General features: G+C 51.4%; 8 protein-coding genes across 8 annotated transcripts; 2 read left to right on the forward strand and 6 right to left on the reverse strand.

The window, feature by feature from the left end:
* Positions 1-336: 336 nt before the first annotated feature.
* Positions 337-1,272, reverse strand: COCCADRAFT_21397 (uncharacterized protein; the record flags this gene model as incomplete). Its single annotated transcript, XM_007708118.1, has 3 exons — positions 337-602; positions 671-1,147; positions 1,212-1,272. The coding sequence occupies 3 exons, from the start codon at positions 1,270-1,272 to the stop codon at positions 337-339; spliced, it is 804 nt and encodes a 267-aa protein (XP_007706308.1).
* Positions 1,273-1,395: 123 nt separating this feature from the next.
* Positions 1,396-1,605, reverse strand: COCCADRAFT_80625 (uncharacterized protein; the record flags this gene model as incomplete). The annotated part of the gene is made up of 1 exon (XM_007708218.1): positions 1,396-1,605. A coding segment is annotated over one exon (210 nt), but the record flags the coding sequence as incomplete, so codon positions are not given.
* Positions 1,606-5,604: 3,999 nt separating this feature from the next.
* On the forward strand, positions 5,605-5,769 carry COCCADRAFT_81005 (uncharacterized protein; the record flags this gene model as incomplete). The annotated part of the gene is made up of 1 exon (XM_007708219.1): positions 5,605-5,769. One exon carries the CDS (start codon positions 5,605-5,607, stop codon positions 5,767-5,769), a length of 165 nt encoding a protein of 54 aa, XP_007706409.1.
* A 628-nt stretch (positions 5,770-6,397) lies between these two features.
* On the reverse strand, positions 6,398-6,778 carry COCCADRAFT_80699 (uncharacterized protein; the record flags this gene model as incomplete). Its single annotated transcript, XM_007708220.1, has 1 exon — positions 6,398-6,778. A coding segment is annotated over one exon (381 nt), but the record flags the coding sequence as incomplete, so codon positions are not given.
* On the reverse strand, positions 6,772-10,024 carry COCCADRAFT_80576 (uncharacterized protein; the record flags this gene model as incomplete). The annotated part of the gene is made up of 4 exons (XM_007708221.1): positions 6,772-7,834; positions 7,886-9,736; positions 9,806-9,860; positions 9,955-10,024. 4 exons carry the CDS (start codon positions 10,022-10,024, stop codon positions 6,772-6,774), a joined length of 3,039 nt encoding a protein of 1,012 aa, XP_007706411.1.
* Positions 10,025-10,189: 165 nt separating this feature from the next.
* COCCADRAFT_21399 (uncharacterized protein) lies at positions 10,190-12,325 on the forward strand (the record flags this gene model as incomplete). The annotated part of the gene is made up of 7 exons (XM_007708119.1): positions 10,190-10,331; positions 10,555-10,664; positions 10,800-10,823; positions 10,951-11,044; positions 11,141-11,278; positions 11,404-11,700; positions 11,859-12,325. The coding sequence occupies 7 exons, from the start codon at positions 10,190-10,192 to the stop codon at positions 12,323-12,325; spliced, it is 1,272 nt and encodes a 423-aa protein (XP_007706309.1).
* A 278-nt stretch (positions 12,326-12,603) lies between these two features.
* Positions 12,604-13,600, reverse strand: COCCADRAFT_21400 (uncharacterized protein; the record flags this gene model as incomplete). The annotated part of the gene is made up of 4 exons (XM_007708120.1): positions 12,604-12,798; positions 12,986-13,031; positions 13,175-13,359; positions 13,436-13,600. 4 exons carry the CDS (start codon positions 13,598-13,600, stop codon positions 12,604-12,606), a joined length of 591 nt encoding a protein of 196 aa, XP_007706310.1.
* Positions 13,601-19,266: 5,666 nt separating this feature from the next.
* On the reverse strand, positions 19,267-19,674 carry COCCADRAFT_77 (uncharacterized protein; the record flags this gene model as incomplete). Its single annotated transcript, XM_007708085.1, has 2 exons — positions 19,267-19,383; positions 19,465-19,674. The coding sequence occupies 2 exons, from the start codon at positions 19,672-19,674 to the stop codon at positions 19,267-19,269; spliced, it is 327 nt and encodes a 108-aa protein (XP_007706275.1).
* Between the last annotated feature and the right edge of the window lie 1,819 nt (positions 19,675-21,493).

Genomic DNA, 21,493 nt, shown 5'->3' on the forward strand with positions numbered 1-21,493 from the left:
GGTGTGTGTACAGATCTATACTGTATGAGTATGCAAATGAGTGCCTATAGGTCGAAAACCTAGGTCTGAATATAGATCTCTCTTGTTCAAGGTGGCAGTTTTTCGGACTAAGGAAGTTGTGATCTTCTAAACTGACACTTGGTTTCCCCAGTAGAATGCAGAGATAATTCGATGTAACGAATCAAACAGGACCACGTCACAAGGCAAGGTGGAGATGCAATGGGAGATTAAGAGTTTCATTTCTTCTATGGAGAAGAACGCCGATACATGCCAGCTCAAATCATTTAGAAAGGAAAAAAGAGAGAGAGATCATGCTCTAGCACTAACCAAAGCCGCTTACATGCAAGCAGCACCGTCAATGCCAATGACCTTTCCGTTGACCCAGTCACCGTCCTGGGAAGCCAAGAAGCAGACGACACGGGCAATGTCTATTGGCTGGCCAACACGGTTGTGGGGGGACCATGTGCAGGCGTACTCGTCGACCTGGTCGTCGGAGAGCTGGTCACCGTTGGGAATGTACTCGCGGCACACGGCGTGGTACATGTCAGTCTTGATGCCACCGGGGGCAACGCAGTTGACAGTGACCTTCTTCTCACCGGCGTCTGAAACAAAATGATTAGTACGTGATAAAACCCCCGAATTTAGGGGAGGATGAGCAGAATCGACTTACCGATAGCCATGCACCTGGTGAAAGTCTCGATGGCACCCTTTGAGCCAGAGTAGACGGCGTGCTTGGGGACACCCTTTGCCTGACCGGTGATGGAACCCATGAGGATGATACGGCCACCCATCTCCATGCGCTTGTAGGCAGCCTTTGCTACGAAGAACTGGCCACGAGTGTTGATGGTGAAGACACGGTCGAACTCCTCGGGGGTGACATCCTTGAAGTGGCCGAAAGAAACGACACCAGAGTTTGAGCAGCAAATGTCGAGCTTGCCAAAGTGCTTGACGACGTCGTCCATGAGCTTCTCCGACTCCTCGACGTTGCCGACGTTGGCCTTGAAGGCGTGGGCGTCGGAGCCGTTGCCGAGGGCCTTGATCTCCTTGACGACTTGCTCGGCGCCCTCGACGGCGTTGGCGTAGTTGACGGCAACTTTGGCACCGCGCTTGGCGAGCTCAATGGCCATGGCCTTGCCGATACCGCGGCCTGGAGGTATTTTGTAAGCATGATGAAGGAGGTGTGTACTAGAATATTGTTAAGAATGTCTTACCTGAGCCGGTGACGACGGCGACCTTGCCGGCGAGGCTCCATGTTTGCTCGATGTTGGCCATTGTGAATGTGTTGATTTGGTGATGAAAGACAAAAGTCTATTGTTTGTTTGTAGTGAAGCTGTAGAGAAGAGAGGAGCTGTTGATTGATGTGATGATATTCTATGTCTACGGTCAAACAATGCCTCATATATACCCCATTTCGCCATCCGGAACTCCAGGCGGAACAAAAAAATGGCCTCTGGCCATGAGGTACCTCTGTTCTCCATTGCAGAGAACCGTCGCTGTTTCCCCCTCCATCACCCAGCTACTGGTTTCTCCCCCCACCACCATCTCACACTGCCCTCCCGGGTCCGGCACATCGCTCTCGCCCCCAAGGGTCGTGGGTCCTAGGGCTGAAACTGCGAGTGTACCTGCGCCCGCGCGCGGTTCCGTGATGACAAGTCCCCGTAGGAGAGCCTGAGCCTCAGGGCACGCGAAGTCCGGGAGGAGGGGCCGAAGTGCGAAAGATGGGAGATGCCCGTTTTCTCATTGGATGATGGGTTAGGCCTCCCCCCGATTACGTGCAACACCAAAGTTTCCAGTACCTCTGTTTGTCTATGAATCAGGTCTATTCTTGTAATACGGAAGTAGAAACAGCTTTTCTTAGAAATGTGGTTACTGTGGGTCGTGTTTGAGAGTGGATTGTAGACAGTAAATTGCGATACCTGAATTTCCTCGTCTCTCCCTCTCAGATAGTCCAGACGGAAGCGGGGAAAACCTCGTGTTCCCTGGTGCAACAGCCCTGTAAGGATCGTGGCATCTAAACGTCCGCAGTCTACGGGACTCCGTTATCGAGACATTGTCTTGGTGTACATGAGCCACGGCATCCATCGAGGGTCTTCCGCCTCGTACCGGTATAGCCCTGGGAATCTTACTACTGAGCAAAGTCATGTGATCATCGCAAAAACGCCATGTAGTGGGTAGTCCGGTAAGCTCACCAAGATCCGGTACCATGCTTCCCCAGTAGTACCCTCAAACCAGAGATCTGTTCAAAAAACACGAGCTCATGGCTCCCCATGCATTCACGCTGATAGGCCGCCGTTCAATCTAGCGAACTCTTGGTATTCGGATCAAAAGGGCCCCGGCAAAAGGCGCGAGAGTCGTGCAATTCGGCAACGGTGATTGTCTCTCCTCTCTACAGCCCTTGGTGTCGCAATGCAGTCGAAAAAAAAGTGCTGGGTGGACTAGCTAGCAGCTAGTAGCGATGCCGGCGGCGGCGGGCCCATGGCGGGGATCCGCGGGTTTGTAGGCCAGCTCCACTCCCCCGTCCGTGCATGTCCACCTCACTTCATGTCTTCAACACGCTGTGTGCTGGTGGATGATTATGTTTTTCGGATTGCTGACTGCATCCCCTTTTTTTCTTGGTACTCGGGTTCTTACTACTAACGCCTATTTTGAGTTATTGGAGTCATGTGTGTATATTGGGATATCGTCCGAATACGAAGACCTGCTAGGGCTTAGTGGTACGGAGATTGGGCTGAGTTGTTTTCATCCAGATTACAGACGCAATGGAAGATGGTGAGAACGGTGATAGGTATGCTATGTGACGTGGCCGGCATTTTTATTTCACGTTTAGTGGATGTCTAGATGCCGTCGCTGGATATGCGATGTTTTGACGACAGCAATACAACGACCTCGACACTGCGATCATCCTCGGGGAATGCTATTGGTTCTTGAGCATATACCACGCTTGTCCATTATGCGAGTGCATGTCACTTCGACGTGGATACCATCAATATCTCGCTGCAGCATCCGCGGAAGTATCCGCAGCCTTGTATACAGAAGCATGAGTAAAGACGGATGGCCATAAAAAAATGACATAGTGTTTACCATAATATGAAGGATCCAAAGAGGGAATATGAAGCATCTTGTATCCATGCTGTGTAATACAGGATATCATTTAACGAGATGGCAACACATATTGGCTTTTGTACCATGTCGTACCAGACCGTACTCTACGTAGCGCGCAAGCGACTTGCCCGTTGCACCGCATCACTTTTCCAGCAAAAAACAAGCCAACCCACCAACCATCCAGAACCCCGCCTCACCATTGTCAAACTGCACGCACAACCCGTTGAAAGCGGTTGTACACCCCCGAAAAAACGTCTCACCCCAACGTCTTCGTCGTGTCATGCACACTACACGAACCAAGATACTTTCGCTCCCCCCTCCATCCGTAGCACACACTCACCTCCCACTTCCTTGGAGACAAAAAAAAAGAGGGTCCCACCGATAAACGCAGTTCATGATTCATTCCCCCGCCGAACCCATCATTCTGTAACAGGTATATCCCGGAGTCGATCGCCGCGTAGAATACCCCATATCACATACCTTACCGTTTACCCACTCACCGGTAATGCCTTCGTGTATACTATCCCAACCCGATAGCCTGCTGCCCAATCGAAGACAGGATACGTAGAATTTTCCTTTAATCAACAAAGTTCCTATGTAGTGTTATATTTCCAAAAGCCGTGATGATACTACTTTACCCTACTCCTTCTCCGCACTTTCCCAAAAAAAAAAAAGGGTCTACTATTCGGACACCCACCCAAAAAAATTGCTCCCGCCGGTACTCCGTCAACCAACACGCCCAAAGCCCCATGCGCGCGGTCTCGGCTAGCGCGCGGGGCGGGCAAAACCGCAGCGATCTGCACCGGGTGTTGGGGTGTTGGGGTGGGCATGCCTTACATCTGCTTCATGCCGATACTATCTCGTCGCATGTACCCTACTAAGTGCCTTCTTTTTTGGGACAGTGGTAGCGGGGGAAAAGATGAGGCGTTGGGATACGAATGTACGTACGTGTCCGTTTGTTGCTTGTAGGAATCACGATTCATGGTATCTTCGGTCTTTCAGGAAAGGAAGGAGTGGAGGTCGAGATGGGGGGAGGGCACGGATGGTCGCTGGGCTGGGCAAACGGCAGTGGCGGAGGACGGTGGGAGTAATGTCCGACTTGCCGACCGTTTGTTTACTACTACTATATTTTCTTTTCCTATTTTATCTCGTGGGAAGAGGGGGGAGACGGGGGACATAGTAAGGAGGTGGGGAAATACGGACTTTATGGCGTTGGATGCCTTACTGGTAGTAACTTTTCTTGCTTGAGCCTAGGAATCTGAGATGCAGGACGTTAGTCCTCTTTTCTCTCCCTCTCGTTCACTCTATCCATCGGAGATTGAAGATGGAAATGGCCGGTGGGTGAGGGCGGGCCGGTGGGCGTTCTGCGTGTTCGCTTCTTTTCTTCTTTATTGTCGTGTTGGCTGGAATACGTACCGTACGTACCACGGGGATTGCAATGCGGGCAGCCGTAGTCTTGGCGTTTTGTTGTCGTTGGCTATTTAGCGTGCAAGATGCAAGAGAGAGAAAGAGAATGGGAAGTGATGAAATTGTGAATGGCGTTTTTTTGCTGCTCGCTGTTTTACGAGGAGGCGGCGTTAGCTGGTTTCATGTCTCTAGGTGCGTGCGGGATGCTGGGCAATTTGTACACGAAGAACGACGTCAGAGGGAATGCCTAGGCGTAGACTTGAAAAGACGCGTGGTAGTTGGATGCAAGAGAAGAAAAAACAGCCAGTCAGCTTTGAATTTGGCCAGCGTATCCCAGGATGATTTTTAGACGCGTAAGCTTTGATGCCAAAAGCAGGCTTCATGCAGCAAAGCACAGGCTGTCCTTTGTCCTCCGGGGGATTAATCCTCTCTGCATACCATTTTGGTTGACACCGGAACATCATTACTGCATATGAAGCCTGTAATCAACTAGATATGCCCAGTAAAAGTATGTAGTGTAGATTGGTGCCGCGTTCGGTGAATGACATGGGCATTCTCCGATCTGCAGTTTCCCAGAGAGTTAGCCGACATCAAGTGGGCGGGTGGTTGTACTATCCAGTTGGTTGAATTTCTTTGCAAATGACCAATACGGGCGTTGATCAAGTTATCCGGAAAGCTTGATGACTGGGGTAGTGGATCGATCAACGAACAGACTCGCTAGTACAGTATGGGTAGTGGAGGGATGAGGCGGGTGTCTTAATGGTGTGACGACGTGTGTACCCGAGTAAGTAGCGTAGCGTAGCGTCCGGGAAGAGGAGAGGCGAAAAATGATCTAGGGAAAGGATCGAAGGGGGGGCGGAGGAGGGGACGTGCCTTATGACGCCTTGCCTCGCATTATGCTCCACACAAGTGTCTCGTCACTAACGCTTTGGAAAGAGGGGTGAAAAGGTTGCAGGTAGGGTTCTTTGTCCGGAACCCAAGTGCCTTGCTCACCCCTTTTCACCGATCCTGTGCTGGAGTTATATACCCCGTGCTGCTAGTCAGTTCACTGCCAAAACCGTGATCCGAATCCCAGTGTCGACGATATCCCAGAGAATGATCAAATTGCCTACCCCATCTGTTCAAACGGCTGAGAAGGAACACCCCGCCGCCACTGCCGGTCTCGTCATACCCACATATGATACCACACGCGTCTCTTATTCGACCCCGCCAGCCATGAAAAGCCTCACAACTACCCAAGACACCAATTACCACTCGTGAACCACCAACGCGCCCCATGCTTGGCCAACATGTATCTGAAACAGGTGAACGCCAAAGAAAAAGAAAATAACGCTCAAAAGGCATGTTTGCAGATGATCTAGGACGGAACGGTTCAGTTGAGGGTGTGGGCGAATGAACAAACAAGAAGGTATAAGAGTGCAATGAGGGAGCAATCAGCTCGACTGGTCATTCCTTTTGTGGAGGACGATACCGATTGATCAAAAATTCATCAAAGCATTCCCGCATCTACGAATGAGATGCAAGAAGAGGAGGATGGATGGTTCGGGCAAACGAACATGGTCAGCTTTTCCCACCAAAGACAATCGACACTGGTCTATACTTCACTGGTACCAACAAATGTTCACTGCGCCTGATAAGATGGAGGAGGAAGATGCATTGTCTGGCTGAAGGAATATTGTTCGGTACGTATGTCTTGTCGTAAGTAAACTGAATTGAAAGCAAAGGTCGGCCTACTTACCGTCGTCAATCCTCCATGATTGAGACCATATGCCATAGCATCACTGAATCTCATTTGATACGGCACCCCTCATCACCGGTCGCACTCGACACATGCACCGCGGAAATTGACATTCGTTCAAGATTCAGTAAGTGTAATTCATCATCCAGTTTATGTACCATACATTACTAACGTGCCCATTCTAATTGTATAGCACTGACATTTGATATGCCACTCGTTCCCAGCGTAAGCAGGCCTGCAGGCCAGATTCCGAAATGAAAAAGCCGAGACCCGAAGCCAGAACAACGCCGTTGTGAATGCCCGGTCAACCGCCGAAGCGAACCGCGTATACCGTCTTCCAGTCATCTCGAAAGTATGCTGTGACGCGGAATACTGATGGATGCGACATGTTCTAAGTGCTGAAAAACAAAAAATAACACAACAGAAGATAAGACCGAAGACGCCCGCTAAGCACACTTCAACTCGCTCTATGCGAGGATACGGCCGGAACATGAATGAAAAGAAAACAGAACTTATCGTATCTTCTAACCACGCGCAAGCTTCTGTAGCTTGCTACGGATGCCGTCGGAAAATCTTGTAGCGACACCCTCATCAATAACATCAACACAATGTGAGAGGACAGCGAAACCGTTGTCCAGGGGAACAGGTGTGCCGTCACGCTTGGTAAGAGTAGGAATACCATCTCTTCGCGACATGTATCGCAGGATGGTAGGATGATCGGCAGGAAGACGATCAACTGAGAATGCAGCGTTGGGTGATTGTTGCTGATACGCGTTTTGCTGGTTGGGGCTCGTCGATTCTTTCTGAATCAGCGAGTCGGTCCAGACAATGAGGGCAGCGCGGTATACGGCGCCTGCCCACCATGGAGGGCGGATCCCTCGTGGCATGTCACGGATCAGACGAAGGACTTGGCCAGCGTGCGTAATGGCTTCTTGGACATCTGACAGACACTTCTTATGCATCCACGCCATCTGCTGGTACGAACCATCGACGCCTTCGCGACGCGCAAGACGCTCTATTTCTGGAAAGTTGGATACAGCATTCATACTGATGAGGTGGAACATGACGAGGTTGGCTTGCATCATAGGGCAGATTGGGTTGGCCTTCATATACCGCTGGGCGAGATCGAACCAGCGACCCAACAGCGCTTGCACTTCTTCTAGACGCACGCGTGTCGACGCCGCAGTCAGGGCCCGATTGCGCGATCGCGATGCTACACTGTCGGAGAAGCAACTGAGGAGTTGGCAGTACTGGCATACAAGGGTCTGTAGAGGATGCAGCAGCAGACGCAAGTGCATGGGTGTAAGGTGAATCTCCTGCACATCTTGGACAACAATCTCGTCATCCAGGAAGTAGCGGAACAGATCTCGGAGACTCGGTGGCCTCGCCCCTGAGCCCACGGATGAGTAGCCGTTGGAGAACTCGTGTACTTGATTGAACATGTCGGACCACTCGGAAGCAGTCTGCGCTTGCCACAGACGATCGGAATCTGGCATAGGAGCACCAAACTCGGTGACTGAGAACAGTGGCGCTGTGTCATGGAACAGTGACAGGTCTTGGTCAACCATGACCCAGGAGTAGATGAGGCTAGGGGTAATGATTAGTAAGTGGTGACATGTGACTAGATCAGAGACTTACCGGCTGCGGCTTTCCTGCTGAAGCCAGTCCTTCCACAGCGAGTCCGTCGTCGATGTTCCATTCATATGAGGCGTTGACGGCGGGCGAACATCCAGGATACCAGAATGTCGCAGCATCGAGAAATACATACCGCGCTGTCCCATGGCAATGTCCATCTGCCACTTGTCGCCACTCCACGCCGCTTGAACAGTGAAGAGAAGGGCTGCACGCAACACAATGGGATCGCCGGCCATAATGATGTTCTTCTCAATGAGATCGAAGAGAGATATGCGACAGGCTTCGGTAAACCCGCCAGTCAACCACCTTGCTTCTATCGATGGAATCGTCATGGCACCTTGTGCAATCATCATGAGAATGAGCAAACTCGATGCCTTGTCATTGTAATTTTGCATCAGCTCATTCGTATCCAGCACTCCCCTCGCAGAGGTAGGATAGTAGCGTTCGAAAGAGTTGGCATATGACTTGAGGAAGTACTCTAGGACGCGAGCAGGTGGCAGAAGAACAAAGTTGGAGTGAGAGGCGGTTGAGCCAGGAGACTCACCGCTACTCGTAGTGCTGCTTCCTTCTTTGTGGATGTCAAGGGCCTTGTGGAGGAAGCTTTGAGTGATGGCGAGGAGCTTGTCACGCGTCGACTCTTGCAATTTGGACACTGCTATGCGTCCTCCTTGCTGAAAGTCAGATTCATCCCATGAAGGGGTCCAGCTACTCCAAGCTTCGTGGTTCTTCAGGCTCAGTTCCAGACGCTCGAGATTTAACCTCGCAGTGCGCGGGCAGGAGCTCGAGGCAATGGAAGGAGTACAACGGAACACGGTCCAGCCATCTTGGGCGGCGATGATTGCACCCAGGTCAGGGACGCCTGCATCTGCTATAGAAGATTGTCTATTTGATGGGTAGAACATTGCGGCAGAACTACCAATTTGGAGGTCTGAGAATGATTCGTCTACTCGAGGTGTTGGTGCGTGGGCGAACGTTTGTGCCGGCGACATTTCGGGTATCATCCCAAGGATGCCCTCCGGTGGAGGACCCATCGACATATCCATGCCCATCGACATCATTAGTGATGGATCTAGTCTCATGGGGTCGAAACCAGTATCCATGGGCATGTTGTGCCATGGATCCATAATGAACTGTGGGCTCTCGTTATCACCCTGGTCACGTACTGTCCGCACGAAGTCGTCGTATCCAGACATGGGCGTTGAAGAGACAAAGCTGTTCATGCCAGTGACTGGTGTCGGCAATGGCGAGAGAAGAGAAGGCGCTTGGGAGAGTGCGTGCGAGGGTGACTGGTCGAAGAATGGCGGTGTGTTGGTAAGCGGTAGATGGAGGGCCTTCTCCTCAGGGCTAATGTGTGATGGTGCCTGCACTGACTGCGAAATTGACGGGTTTCGGGAGTGAGATGCTGATGGAGATTGAGATTGCCGTTGAGATGAAGGCTGGCCATTGGATAGCTGAGGTTGTTGCTGGATCTGAGAAGGAGAAGACTGGGCAGTCGGTTGCTGTGATTGCGGTTGAGATTGAGACTCATGGTTGGGAGAAGTATTGCCAGAATTGTTTTGGTTCTCCGTGGTGCTACCGCTTTCACTGGAATCACCACTGCCAGCTTCAGCAGGACCACCCACCCGCTGGACGCCTTTCGACGCCCGCCTGGTGGGACGCAGTGTGCATTTCAAGTTTCTCTGAGCACATCGGGTGCAAGGGAATTTCTTATCGCACTTGGTCTTCGTCTTTGCACAGTTGCTGCAGGCAATGGGTGTGCGGCCGGCTGACTTGGGTATTATCCCTTGCGGTGGAAGACCTTCTTCGTTATTTTGGTTACGGCCGTGGACGGTGTAATGCCTCTGCAAAAGGTCTCTGTGGTCGCGTCAGCAGCTCGATCTTCGATAAGAGCATGGAAAAAAGAGCATGGCTGGAAAGACGTACCGTCGAGCGAAGCTCATATGGCAGGTAAAGCACTTGAATGGCTTTACATTGGTGTCTGCTCGTCCAAAAAAGAGTGGTTAGCGATAGCCCCGTGCGATTTCCTTCTGGTACGATTCTACTAGGGTGATAAAGAACGAAGAACGACTTACGAGTAAGGATGTGACGTTCCAGATGCTCGTCTCTGGTGAACGACTGTCCACAATATGTGCAGAAGACCATTTTTGGGTTATCCGGGTTGAATGTCTACTGCTCAAAAAGAAAGCGTGTACTACGAGGAAGTTGGCCACAAAGGGGTTGTTGATGATGGCTGCAAGGTCGACTTGGAAGGGGTGTTGGTAGGGATAAGAAGGACCAAGGTTCAGGAACAGATCAAAAAAGATGAAAATGGAGGCGGGGACATCAAAAGGCGAGTGGAAGAGCGTGGCGAGGACTGAAGCGGGGAGGAGGCCCTATGTGGCTGCAGGTAACGGTGAGCCAAGAAGCAAGCAGGGTAGTGGACGAGTGCTTCAGAAGATTGCTGGTCCTTGTAGGTGTTACAATGGGGCGAGCATGGAGTGGAGACGAGGATAGAGGCTAAGGTGGGAAAGGCGAACGTCAGGTCGATTCTTAGGCGCTTCGGGTTGGGACGTCAGACGAAAACTGTGTGTCAAAGATAGCTGTGGAGCTGACTGCAGAGCCCGTTCGCTAACCGTGGTGTGAGAAGGACAAGGTCAAGCAAGAACCGAGCAAGTGGTACATGTGCTGTACAGCAAGCCAAGCAGGCTGGGGAGGTAGCAATAGCGAGAGCAGGGCGTGGGAGACAGAGAAAACAGCCACGGGGAGCGAATTGGCGTGGGAAAAGGCAATTCTGGCGGCGCAGGTAAGTGTCGAGGTAGACAATGTAAGAGCGGGTACAACTGGCGGCCATGCCTAACAGGGCGTGTTGACTATGCATTTGAGCGACGATGAATTCATCAACTGGGGGAGGGTTCCGGCATGAGCTAGTGCCTCGCAGGTAGATGCAGCGCCAGGCTCCTGGGTGGGTCGAGCCCGTCCCGGTTAGCCATGGAAGAAGATGTTTGAGCGACCAGGGGTATCTGCACGGCGTTGATGATAAGACTCAGCGATGGCAGGGATGCAGGCTGAAGATCTACACCGCGGACTAGATGGGATGTCGAGGTGGAGGTGCGTGCAGCGGGGAGGGGTGGGTGGGTGAGGAAGAGGCGCGCCGGGTCCGCGTCAGCCACAAAGTCGGACCAGGTATGCCAGGCGAATGGGCGGAAAAGAAAAAAAACGGCGTACAGAGCCGTAATTAATGTATTGCCGCAATACGGCAGTATTACACGCCATGATCAGCGGCCCCCGAGTCCTGTCCTGTCCTGTCGGTACGAAACCTTGGTCGTCTATGGACGGAGGGTCGCGGACAGCAATGTCTCCATCTAGACATGTGCCTTGCCAGCAGCGAGCCTAGCCTGGCTCAGCTCGTCCCAGCTCGTCCGTTGCGAGGGATACGAAGCCCATTCGCGTCTTGTTACTTGCGCAGGCAGTGATATGCCTTGTCAGCAGCATCAGGTAGCATCATGGCGCGGCTGAGTCGAGCTTTCACAGAAACAGAACAGGCGCCCACCGAGTCGCCTTTGCCTTTGCCTTTGGCACCACCAGCGCTTTGCCCGTGCCAGAGCGGGCACTACTGCTGCTACCTGTGGCCCTGCGGTTGCTTCTTTGCGCTCCTCGTCCCCGTGGCCACTCACCAGCAAGCCAGGCGAGCGAGCACCGCGAGCAATGGAGCAAGCGAGTCTTCCCTACTGCCGTTGCGGGTCTAGCTGTATTGTTAATAATTATCCTTTCCCTCGCACACTTGGACTGGATCGGCTGGCTGGCTGGCTGGCTGGCTGGCGCTCTCGTCTCCATTGCTCGTCCGTCATGCTCGTGCTTGTGCTTGTGCCTCTTGCATTGGCGTGGGCCTCGCTGGTGCTGGTCAGTTGTTTCGAACGGTGAGCCCTGTGCGTCACTGGCGCTGGCGTCGCCCAGGAACATGGCGGGTACAGGTGTATGTGTGTACATATGTATGTAGGCGTGTGTGTGTGGGTGGATGGACGTGGGCATGTACCTACTACATACGTACCAGCATCCAGTTCGACGTGTTGTTGTCTAGCGCCTCCGCCCTCCGCCTTCCGCCCTCCCCTCCCCCCTCTGATCGCCTGCACACGTGACTGCGTCACTCCCACTACCACCACAGCTTCATCCCGGCCCGCCGCCTCCCATTGCTCGCTGCCACGTCTCGAATGCACGCCTCGTAGTCGCACTGCAAAAACTTGTTCTTTTGACCGCCAGCCTGGTCGCAGATTCAACATGAAAATTGCTTTGTGGGCGATCACTTGCGGTCTGGGACTTGACAGCCCTTCACACTGTGCTTTTTCGCTTCCTCACAAATGCACCCAAGAACCACACCTCTCACCGTCTTCTGCACGGCCCTGCCCTTGCTTCGACTCAAGCCTGGGGCCTCTGCGGCAATATGCCGCTGCGACTAGAGCAGTGTGAAAAGCCCCAAAGCAACCGTTCGCTCACCGCGTAATCGATACGCCTGCTGCCGCTTTCTTCATGATGCAAACGATAACCACAGAGACCCCGCGCCACCCAACAAGCCTGGGGTGTGGAGCGAGGCGCTGGTAGAGCAATAGAGGCTACCTGAAATCTGCTGCTCGAGGGCAAAGATCGCCATGTCCATGTGCATTTTCGACAGCACATTTCCAATTGCGACGCAGCAAGTGTTTCTTGTCCCAGCCAGCGGGCCCAATCTGGGTTACCCCACGCCAGCCCTAAGGCCGATCGCTCCGTGAAAGGGATACTGGAGCCATAGATCGCCGAACAAGCGCTGCTACGCGACTCGCTTCGGTACCGGCCTTGGCGCCACCGCTTGGTGCGAGTGCCAGTGCGAGCAAATCGCTCAATCGCACGTTCTCATCATCCCGTCCGTCACGGGATGCCTGAGACTCTTGCACGGCCGCCTGCTGCTAAGGATGGACCGTACAGACATTTCCAGAAACACGCTATGCCCCATTCGAGGTCCCATAGCTTTTTGCCAGTCGTTTCGCCAATCACCATACCCCACATATTGCCATTACGCCCCCGGGCTACTGTTTCAAATTCCTTACTCGGCCCTAAACACTGCTGGCCTGGCTGCCTGGCTGCCTGACTGACCGTTGGACTGGCTGCAATTACTCTTGAATACCAGATATGTTGACCCCTATGACGGCATTCATCATGGCGACTACTTTACCCCGTATTCCTTGCGAGCTTTAGCTACTCGATACGAGACTCTACGGCAGCCAGTGACTCAGGGAGCCAGATTAAGTGCAATCGCAGATACGACCCCATGTTGGGACGCACGACGACCATTTGCCAGGAAAGACGAGTCGTTTCCTTGTCGGCGTGGCGATGTCGTGATAAGGGTACAGCTTGTTACTGCCGCTTCCTCTGACGGCTTGCTGATCAGCTGCATGCATCGTATTTGCAACCACAACCAAAGCGGCCGCTTGTTTTAGCACTGCAAACCAGACCCGTGAATGCTGTGCCTACCACGACTTTCGTCGACATACTATCCCTGACGAAACGCGAGCGTAGAACCCTGCTGAGACTATACATACATACACAGGCTACTATTTTGGATACACCAGGCTCTCTGGCACAAGCACATGGCAGCGAGACACGTTTGGCAGGCTGTGCGGATCCTGCAGGTGAAACACGTCGAGTAATCCACGATAAGGCACACGCGCTGCGTTTTATCGCGTGAGCTGACGTTCTGTTGCCCAGCATTATAGCAAACCAGAGTTGGCCAATGCTACCCAGTCAAGCAGCGTGTTGAGATGGAATTAGTTGGGCAATTTCCATTTTTATGCAGAGGCTTCGTACGCTTCAAGCCGTGCTATGGCCCACAGTACCGTGTTTTACGAGCAGAGCATCTAAAATATCCGTATAGTCCTATTGGCCGGGGACAGCAGGCGGGAGCGGAGCAGTGGTAACAGGAACTGGGCTGCCGAGAGGGCCCGCTGCGGGCGAACGGCGCTTGTCAGTCCAGGCCCGGCGTGCCACAAGGTGCGGTTACACTTCGGCATCTCGATGCTCACTGACCTGACAGTACAGCGTGTGTCTTGAGCGTCGTCCAAGGTCGAGCACGACCGGGGCTATGCACGAAAAAGGCCCATGGGCACAGGTGGGTTTCACACGAGAAGATGACTACATAGTTTTCCGCATAATCCATTCACAAGCAGCAGTGATGACAATTATGCAGGGCTTATGTATAGCAATATTGGTGGCTAAGCTGTTGGCGCCCAATCTGGACTAGCGCCCGGAACGCTGGCCCCAGTAGCCACAAACTCCCCCTCGTTCCCAAGCCTCACTACTCTACATCATCAGCTATCCCAAACGGCAAAGTGATAACCACAACAACCATACAACGTGCCACATCCGTCCGCTGCTCGCTCGACATGCTGTGGCAAAACCGTTTAGCCTGCGGGTGCAATGCCATTTCTGCTGACCCTCTGGAAACCCCCCCAGCCCCACGGGCCTGAATCACCCCCCACTTATTGCGCACTGGTAAGCAGTAACGACCCAAAGTCTTGCTTTTGCATGTGTATACCATACAGCGCCCAGATGGAGACGCCGACTCACGCCGTGAGCGAGAGGCGAATTGGTCTTGCGCCCTCCCGCTGCATCGTTTTCTAGATGATTACGTGCAGAGCGCCAAAGGAGCTCCGTCATTACACACGGAGTACCGCATCATATGTTGTTTCAACCATTTTTTCCGCGCCGCCCCCACTATGCGGATGTCCCTACCGCTCTCGCTAATCTCTGAAGAGAAGCCATCGGCGCGACAACCAAAACTCTACCCCGATCATCCAGATAATGGAGACGTCGCAATCGCGTTTGCCTGTTCCAGCACCGCTAGCTAAGCACTATCCATCTGCATGCACATCTACATGTAATGTATGCGTATGGTAATGTTTGACTAGCTTCAGCTAGGCCAATGGGGTATCCACCTCTTCTCCACACGTTGTTCCGCAAGCCCAAGGGGGCGGTTATCATCAGAGCTTTTCGATGTGCGCTTACACCCAGGCTATGCAGAAATCGATGCATGCACTCGTCATACAACATGGCTCTTCTCACTCAGCAAAAAAGTAAGAAATGTGCAGGGCGTTGAAGGATAGATCTTTTTTTTGTTGGATATCAGATTCTTAGATGAGAGAGTAGCATGTTTTACTTCTCAATGGGAAACAACTTGCGTCTTGAGTTTGGAAATAGCCGTCCTATAGAAATGTTTTTAGTGTCAGCAATTGAAATTTGCCTAATGTTCGTTGTGTTTCTATCTCGGAAAAATCCACATAGCCCATTTTCTAGAAATAGAGTAAACAACGGTTCCCTGTTCAGTATCATGGTGCGTTGACAGATTAGGATATTTCTATTTCTGGGCATGTTAATGATTGCGTGACATTTGGGAAGTCGCCGAACTGCTCTATGTCTTTGTGAACATTGTAAACTCAAAAAAGTCTTTCTCTTGAAAAGTACCACTTGTCTCTTTTTTTTACATATTGAAATTGAATTACAAAAAACTCTGTATTCAGCTAAGTTCCGCTAGAACGCACAATCGGAATTGTCTTGATTTTTTTTATTTGTGAATATTCTTCATGTCTACACACACTACCACCTAGCATACATAACTCTCTCGCTTCTTCCCTTCCCATGCTGACAATCAGCAGCCTTAGCAATGCTTGGTCCAAAAAAAATTTTCTTAAACAGACTACAACACAATGCAAGCCAATATCGTTACTGATATCAAGTACCTGTACTTCCCCCCAGGTGGAACACGTGTATCACGCATTGTGCCCACACTCCTAATAGTAAATAAATTGTAAACTCTATACATGTCTACCATCAAATAAACATTCAGTCCAAACACAGTAACTCCTGCACACACCCATCTCATTCGCCCCCATATTGCCCCCCCCCCCCTCCCAATTCAACAGACAAACCACGTAAACCACCCCAAAACATTCCCATTTCCCTTTCTCGTCCATTTTCCGTCTTTCCCATCTCATCCTTCGTACTACATTCCATATGCCGTACACGCAAGCTAGATTATGCACCTCGAGAAAAAAACCCACCCCTCCGCTTCGCCCCTCCCGTTGCACCCGTGCACGTGGCTCCTTCCATTCTCTTCTCTTTCCCGCCCACATTTTTTCCTTTTCTCGAACAAAACAACTCGGCATTCCCGGGAAGTTTTCAGTGTTTCGGTGTTGGGGGTATGTTACACACCGCTGTGGTTACATTTTTCCGCGCGTTGCGTGTACAGGTGTGTGAGAATGCCGTGTCTTTCTTTAGATGCCTAGCGGTTGTATGGGGGCGTAGGGGGATGTTGGTTTTCCCTTTCAATGCTTGTGGCTGGCTGTGTAAAAAGGAAAAGGAATGCGGGAAAAGGGCGAGGGAACGGGGGGGATTACGTTGGATGCCCTTATCTTTTTTGTTGTGTAGATCTCGAGTGTGAAATGAGAAGGTGGGTGATTACGTGGATGGGCGGAGAGAGCGAGGAAAGGGTTGTAGATCGCGATCACGGGTTGAGGCGAGGAGAGGCTAGAAAATGGAAGAGTGGAGTTTGAGGGCTGTGATGTCGTTTGTTTGTTGTTGTTTTTTCTGGGGGCGTGGTACAGGATACGCGTGGAGAAATTTGCGGGATGTGGGAATGTGGCTGGAGTCCCGATAATAGGTGCTTATGGTGATGGTGGGGATTGCCTTGTTAGAGTCTGATGAGCGGCGGGTTGAGGTTGTACGAAGGAAGGGTTTGTTGTTTGTTATGTTACGTTTCTTTTGGGGCGAAAAGGATATCTAACAACTGAAGATTTGGTAATGGGATTGTTCATAGCGATGAATCGATATGTTATCGAATAGACTTATTGTACATGTTTAATTTCTAGAGGCTGAATTTTGGCATTGCATATTGTCTGGCTGATTGTAAAAGAGCTTCAATGGAAATGCATTGTTACTAGACGTTACACAGTGAAATGAAACAAACCATTATTTGTCATTAGGAACATATCAAGTTTTACTATTTTTTACAAGGCGTAGAAAATAAGAGAGTTCTATTTTTTCGAGTGTTAATTATTCCATTGCGTGTGCATAATTCATATCGTACAAAACATGCCGCTGCCCATTCCAGTGTGTCCACGTGGAACACACGCGTCACCAACAACCTTCGGGACATAAATCTAGAAATCAATAAAAACATCCCTAACCCATTCTCTGTCTGCATCTAGATATTCACGCAGGACGGTATTCACAGCACTGAAAGCCCGATCCAATGGGCTCTACCCTTTTCACCACGCAGCATCACTCACACTCATCCATGTCCTGTACTTCCTATGTTCCTTGTGCATTAAAAACTCTAATTATGACAAGATAGGAAGCTGTGTTGTTGCGTGAATGCCTCTGTACAGCCTCGAAAAGTCCATGACCGCGTCATAAATCCGGCCCCACAGTCTATAACGTCATGAAACACCCCATCTAGGTTACCGCTCCCCTCGCGTATCAACATCATAGGGTAATTGTAAGATTACCGAGGCTGCTATTGAATAGCGCTTTATCTAGGGCATGGCAACGTAGTGAGGGTTGCGATCTGGATAATGACTAGGGCAAGATGGTAGGTTGTGTGTGGTGGGATATCTTTTGCCTCTATATCTAGGGGATTCTTGATCATGGAGAGATTAGTGATCTAGTGAATTACATGGTTATAGTATTCTTGATTGTTATTTGTAAGGAAGCGGAAGGATGGAATCCTTCGTCGTGGGTTTCTGCTATCCTGGTTCCCTACGAAGTCTACCTACTTGATTAACCACATATTTTTTATCCTTTGTAATTTTGCGAGCCTGTTCTTTACAAAAGAACAGTATCCTCTTTTCATACTACAGCGATCTATTCTATATCAATATTACGTAAGATTTTTGCTGCACGAAACAATCGCACAAATGCGATAGGAATGATGACTGGAAATCAAGGTATCCGTAGTGCACGACGGAACACCTTGCATCTTCTACGCACATCATAATACGTGTCAGCTGAAGCCTAGCTATGACTGCAGACCTCTGACCCAAGGGTCGCAAGAGAAGACAATGGGCCTGCATGTAGTAGTACAGAAGGCTGTTTCAAAACTAACTACTGCCATCCCACATCATCTTTGCATAACAGCAGGGCTACGGGGATTACTGCAGCACCGTTCTATCTTAGAAACAACTCCGGAAGGATCATTAACAGACTTACTCAGCGATCGTTCCTACCCATTCCTCTTGACACCGACATGTCATGTTATATCGAATCGGCATTCCTACGACGGTTCGGCGCGGACGCCCGCGCTAGTCCGAGCTGCCAAGCAGCCGTTTGATGCCCCCCAATTAAGGCCTGGCAGACTAAGGGGCGATCCGTTTAGCCGCAACGAGCGGATTTCCAATTGGAGCATTGGGGCGCTAAAACATGCGACTTGGATTGCGCTGGATCCACTTACTATCAGGACATCTCTCATGCGTGGGGTGTATGTGCTAAATCGTGCGGAACAAGGCTCCGCAGGCTCCTCCACCCCTCAACTGCGAACAAACGTTCAGAGAAAAGATGCCCTATGCGAGATCCAAATCGCAAATCGTGCTCGTGCTAACATGCCAATATATTGTGCATGGCACACTTTCCCATAGTGGGCAGCTATCCAGTCTTCTGAACAACGTTCCGTCCCGTTGCCATGGAAAACCGTGGGACGGGATTCGTCGCCAGCGAACCATCTGCTTGGACGCCAGAGGAGCGCTTAGCGACATTCTAGATGCGAGCATCATCGATATTTACCGTTGTCACTCGGCCCGCTCATGTCATTTGTTGCGGCCCGTTGCTGAGGAGTTACTAGACCCGATGCTTATCCGTGTGCAAGACATGTGTTGTGTTGAGAAATTATAAAAGTGGTCTAAGCACGGGGGTGACGCCATGGAGATGATAGCGCAAAGCGATCATGCAAACTCTTGTCGCGGTCCCAAAGTGCGTACAAGGCCAAGGGCGGATGTGATCCGTGAGGTTTGTGTTGCTTGTTGCAAACTTGCAGGATCAAAAAGTCTCCAGGCAAACTTCGGACATCCGATTAATGCGGACCCTGGAAAGCCTTCAGCCCATTGCGCAATTCAGGTGTCAATCTTATCCAAGACATCTGTAGAGGGATCCGAGAGCCGGGTACGACCATACGTTCGGGCTAAATACGAAGAAACCTTGGGCGCCGTCCACTCGGCTTGGCTGATGGAACGTTCAAGGCAATGTCGTAGATATGCCCGCCTCACTGGTGCCACATCCCAAGAAACCCCAGCAGATGATTTGGCTGATCCGAGTGGCTCGATCGCCTAGACCTTGAGGCTTTTGAGTGGGGTGAAATGGGGCTGAAGAGATACAACTCTACGGCAGCGGCTCTATTCCCAGTGGTCAATGCCCGCATTTTGCATTGTTAGCTGCTGAGCCAGAATTCCCGCAAGGCGATTTGTGCCATCTAGCAGCCCGCATAAAGCATCAAGGGGCTGGACTAGAATCTGTATACCGTCAGTCCCGGCGTCCATGCGGAAGACTTACCGTGCATGTTCGCCACGCTGGACTGCAGCTACATTACGCACCGTGCACAAGCAAAAGACTTGGGACATTGGCGATGACAGTGGTTGTAGAGTGTACTGTGGAGAAGGATGACATATGCTAAGGAGGAGATATTGTTCATAGGCCGCAGAATGTCCCCGGATGAGTGACTTGTCATGGAGAGGGGCTGATGGTACAGCTGATGCGAGCATATCGCCTTGCTTGTACTGGCTCATCCGTGCAATGACTTCCATGTTACGTCTGACGAAGTGGCTATTTTGATTGACCATTAGCCTATAGGCATTATCACATGCCTGAAGATTTGCCAAGTGTTGGGACAGTCTGGCTTGAAGACTTGGTGATAAGGTAGCGAGTCGGCGACTAATTTACCCCCAGACTGACGCCAGTGTATGCGTTGTTGGAAAAAGAATGTCCCGTAACTTTGTAGTGCGATCCAGCGTCAATGGATGTCGACTTCCAGAAAGAGCAAGATCCAGGAGCACAAGGCACTTGGGCGTAAAGAGTTAGAGGCTCGGGGAAGTGTGACACACGCAGGTATATCCTAATTTGGAGAAAACACAAGCGTGCGGAGACTAGAGAGGCTGACATCAAAAACCAAGTAAAAGGCTCGAGAAAAGCAAACAGGGTGCAGAAAGGGGCATGGACCGCGCCCATGTACACATGGGAAACTCGAATCTCGTGGCTGTCCTCACCGCATTCGGGGTCCGACGTGGTATCAGACGCACGCGGTGATTTTTTTTGGGAGCATCCTTCGAGATTGGGGGGTGGATACGAGGGGTGAAACATGTGTCGAGACGAACCATTTCAGGGTTCCTACAATGCATGCCAGGAGTTTTTGCCTTTGCGCCCTGGCGACTACGCGAGTGGTGGCGCCACCACTACGTACCACTGCCCTGACACTTGGTGTGGGCCGTTTCGACTGTGTTCGTAAAACACGGCGTTGTAGACTGAGTTGCTATTCTGAGGGCACGCAGGCAGTGTTTCCCATGTTGATGTAATCTGCTTGATGCTGTCAGGGACAAGGCGCTGTTCTGTTTCCAAGGTTGGATGTCATGTGCCGTGTGTGGCTGGGTCGTAGGCATAGGGTTGACGGGCGGTGGCAGATGGCAGAAAGCTTGTCGATCATTTTCCCATTGCTTATTCGGTTCTCCGCTCTCCGTAATGAACGTCACCTCGTAATCACAAATACACCCCACCACGAGCACCACCACCCGCACTGTCCCCCGCATGCCAGCTCTACGGTGCTTGGATTCTAGATTGTGTATCTGTCGAGATATGGGACAAAAAACGGTCTATCAGCACGTCTGGCCCTGTACTCATCCTTACCATGACCGTCCAAGGCCGTAGGCGATTGGTTTCGCCCACTATTCAGGACCTTACGCCCCACAGGAACAAGCGATGCAAGCCCGTATCTATCGTCAGGCGTTCCTCGACTTAGCCTATCAGTTTTAGATATGCTACTCCCGTCGTAAGCCCGGAGTACCGCCTGTGGCGTCGGTATTGGGGAAGCCGTGAAATGGGGCATGGCTGACTGTAACTATTCACAGAAATGACAAGCTTGCTCAGCCTTTGAGTAGCCACGATTGACGCCTGGCAAACGTTAGGCGGGCGTAGAGATGAGCGTCTCAACGGCGCGCTTCCCATGGCTGGTGGCTTTGGGCGCTTGGATGCTCGAATATCCACATCAACCATCCGCCCAAAGCAATGCTTGCTTTCCTTATGCTTGTTTTCAGACCAACCCAAAGTAGGCGACCCGATGAGCTGGCGCTCTGATGATCATTAGGAGACGCCGAGCTCCAGGCATTCCGAGACGTACGCTATGCCTCATGCTGAACCTCCCAGCCAGCGTGCTCACCCAGCCATAAGTCCGAGCGGGGGCTCCAGAAGCTTGGTCAAAGCCAACAACGCTGTAGCATCATAGTACTCGATACGTGGCAATGGAACCGCTGACAGAGATCCGGCAGCGTTTCTGATCGCTCACCGGATGATTTACCAGGTCTTGATCGACTCGTCAACCTCACCATCCGCCTCATAGTACCTACATGCTATCTG

Source organism: Bipolaris zeicola (genome assembly GCF_000523435.1).
Source record: "Bipolaris zeicola 26-R-13 unplaced genomic scaffold scaffold_0, whole genome shotgun sequence".
In the NCBI taxonomy this organism is placed as follows: domain Eukaryota; kingdom Fungi; phylum Ascomycota; class Dothideomycetes; order Pleosporales; family Pleosporaceae; genus Bipolaris; species Bipolaris zeicola.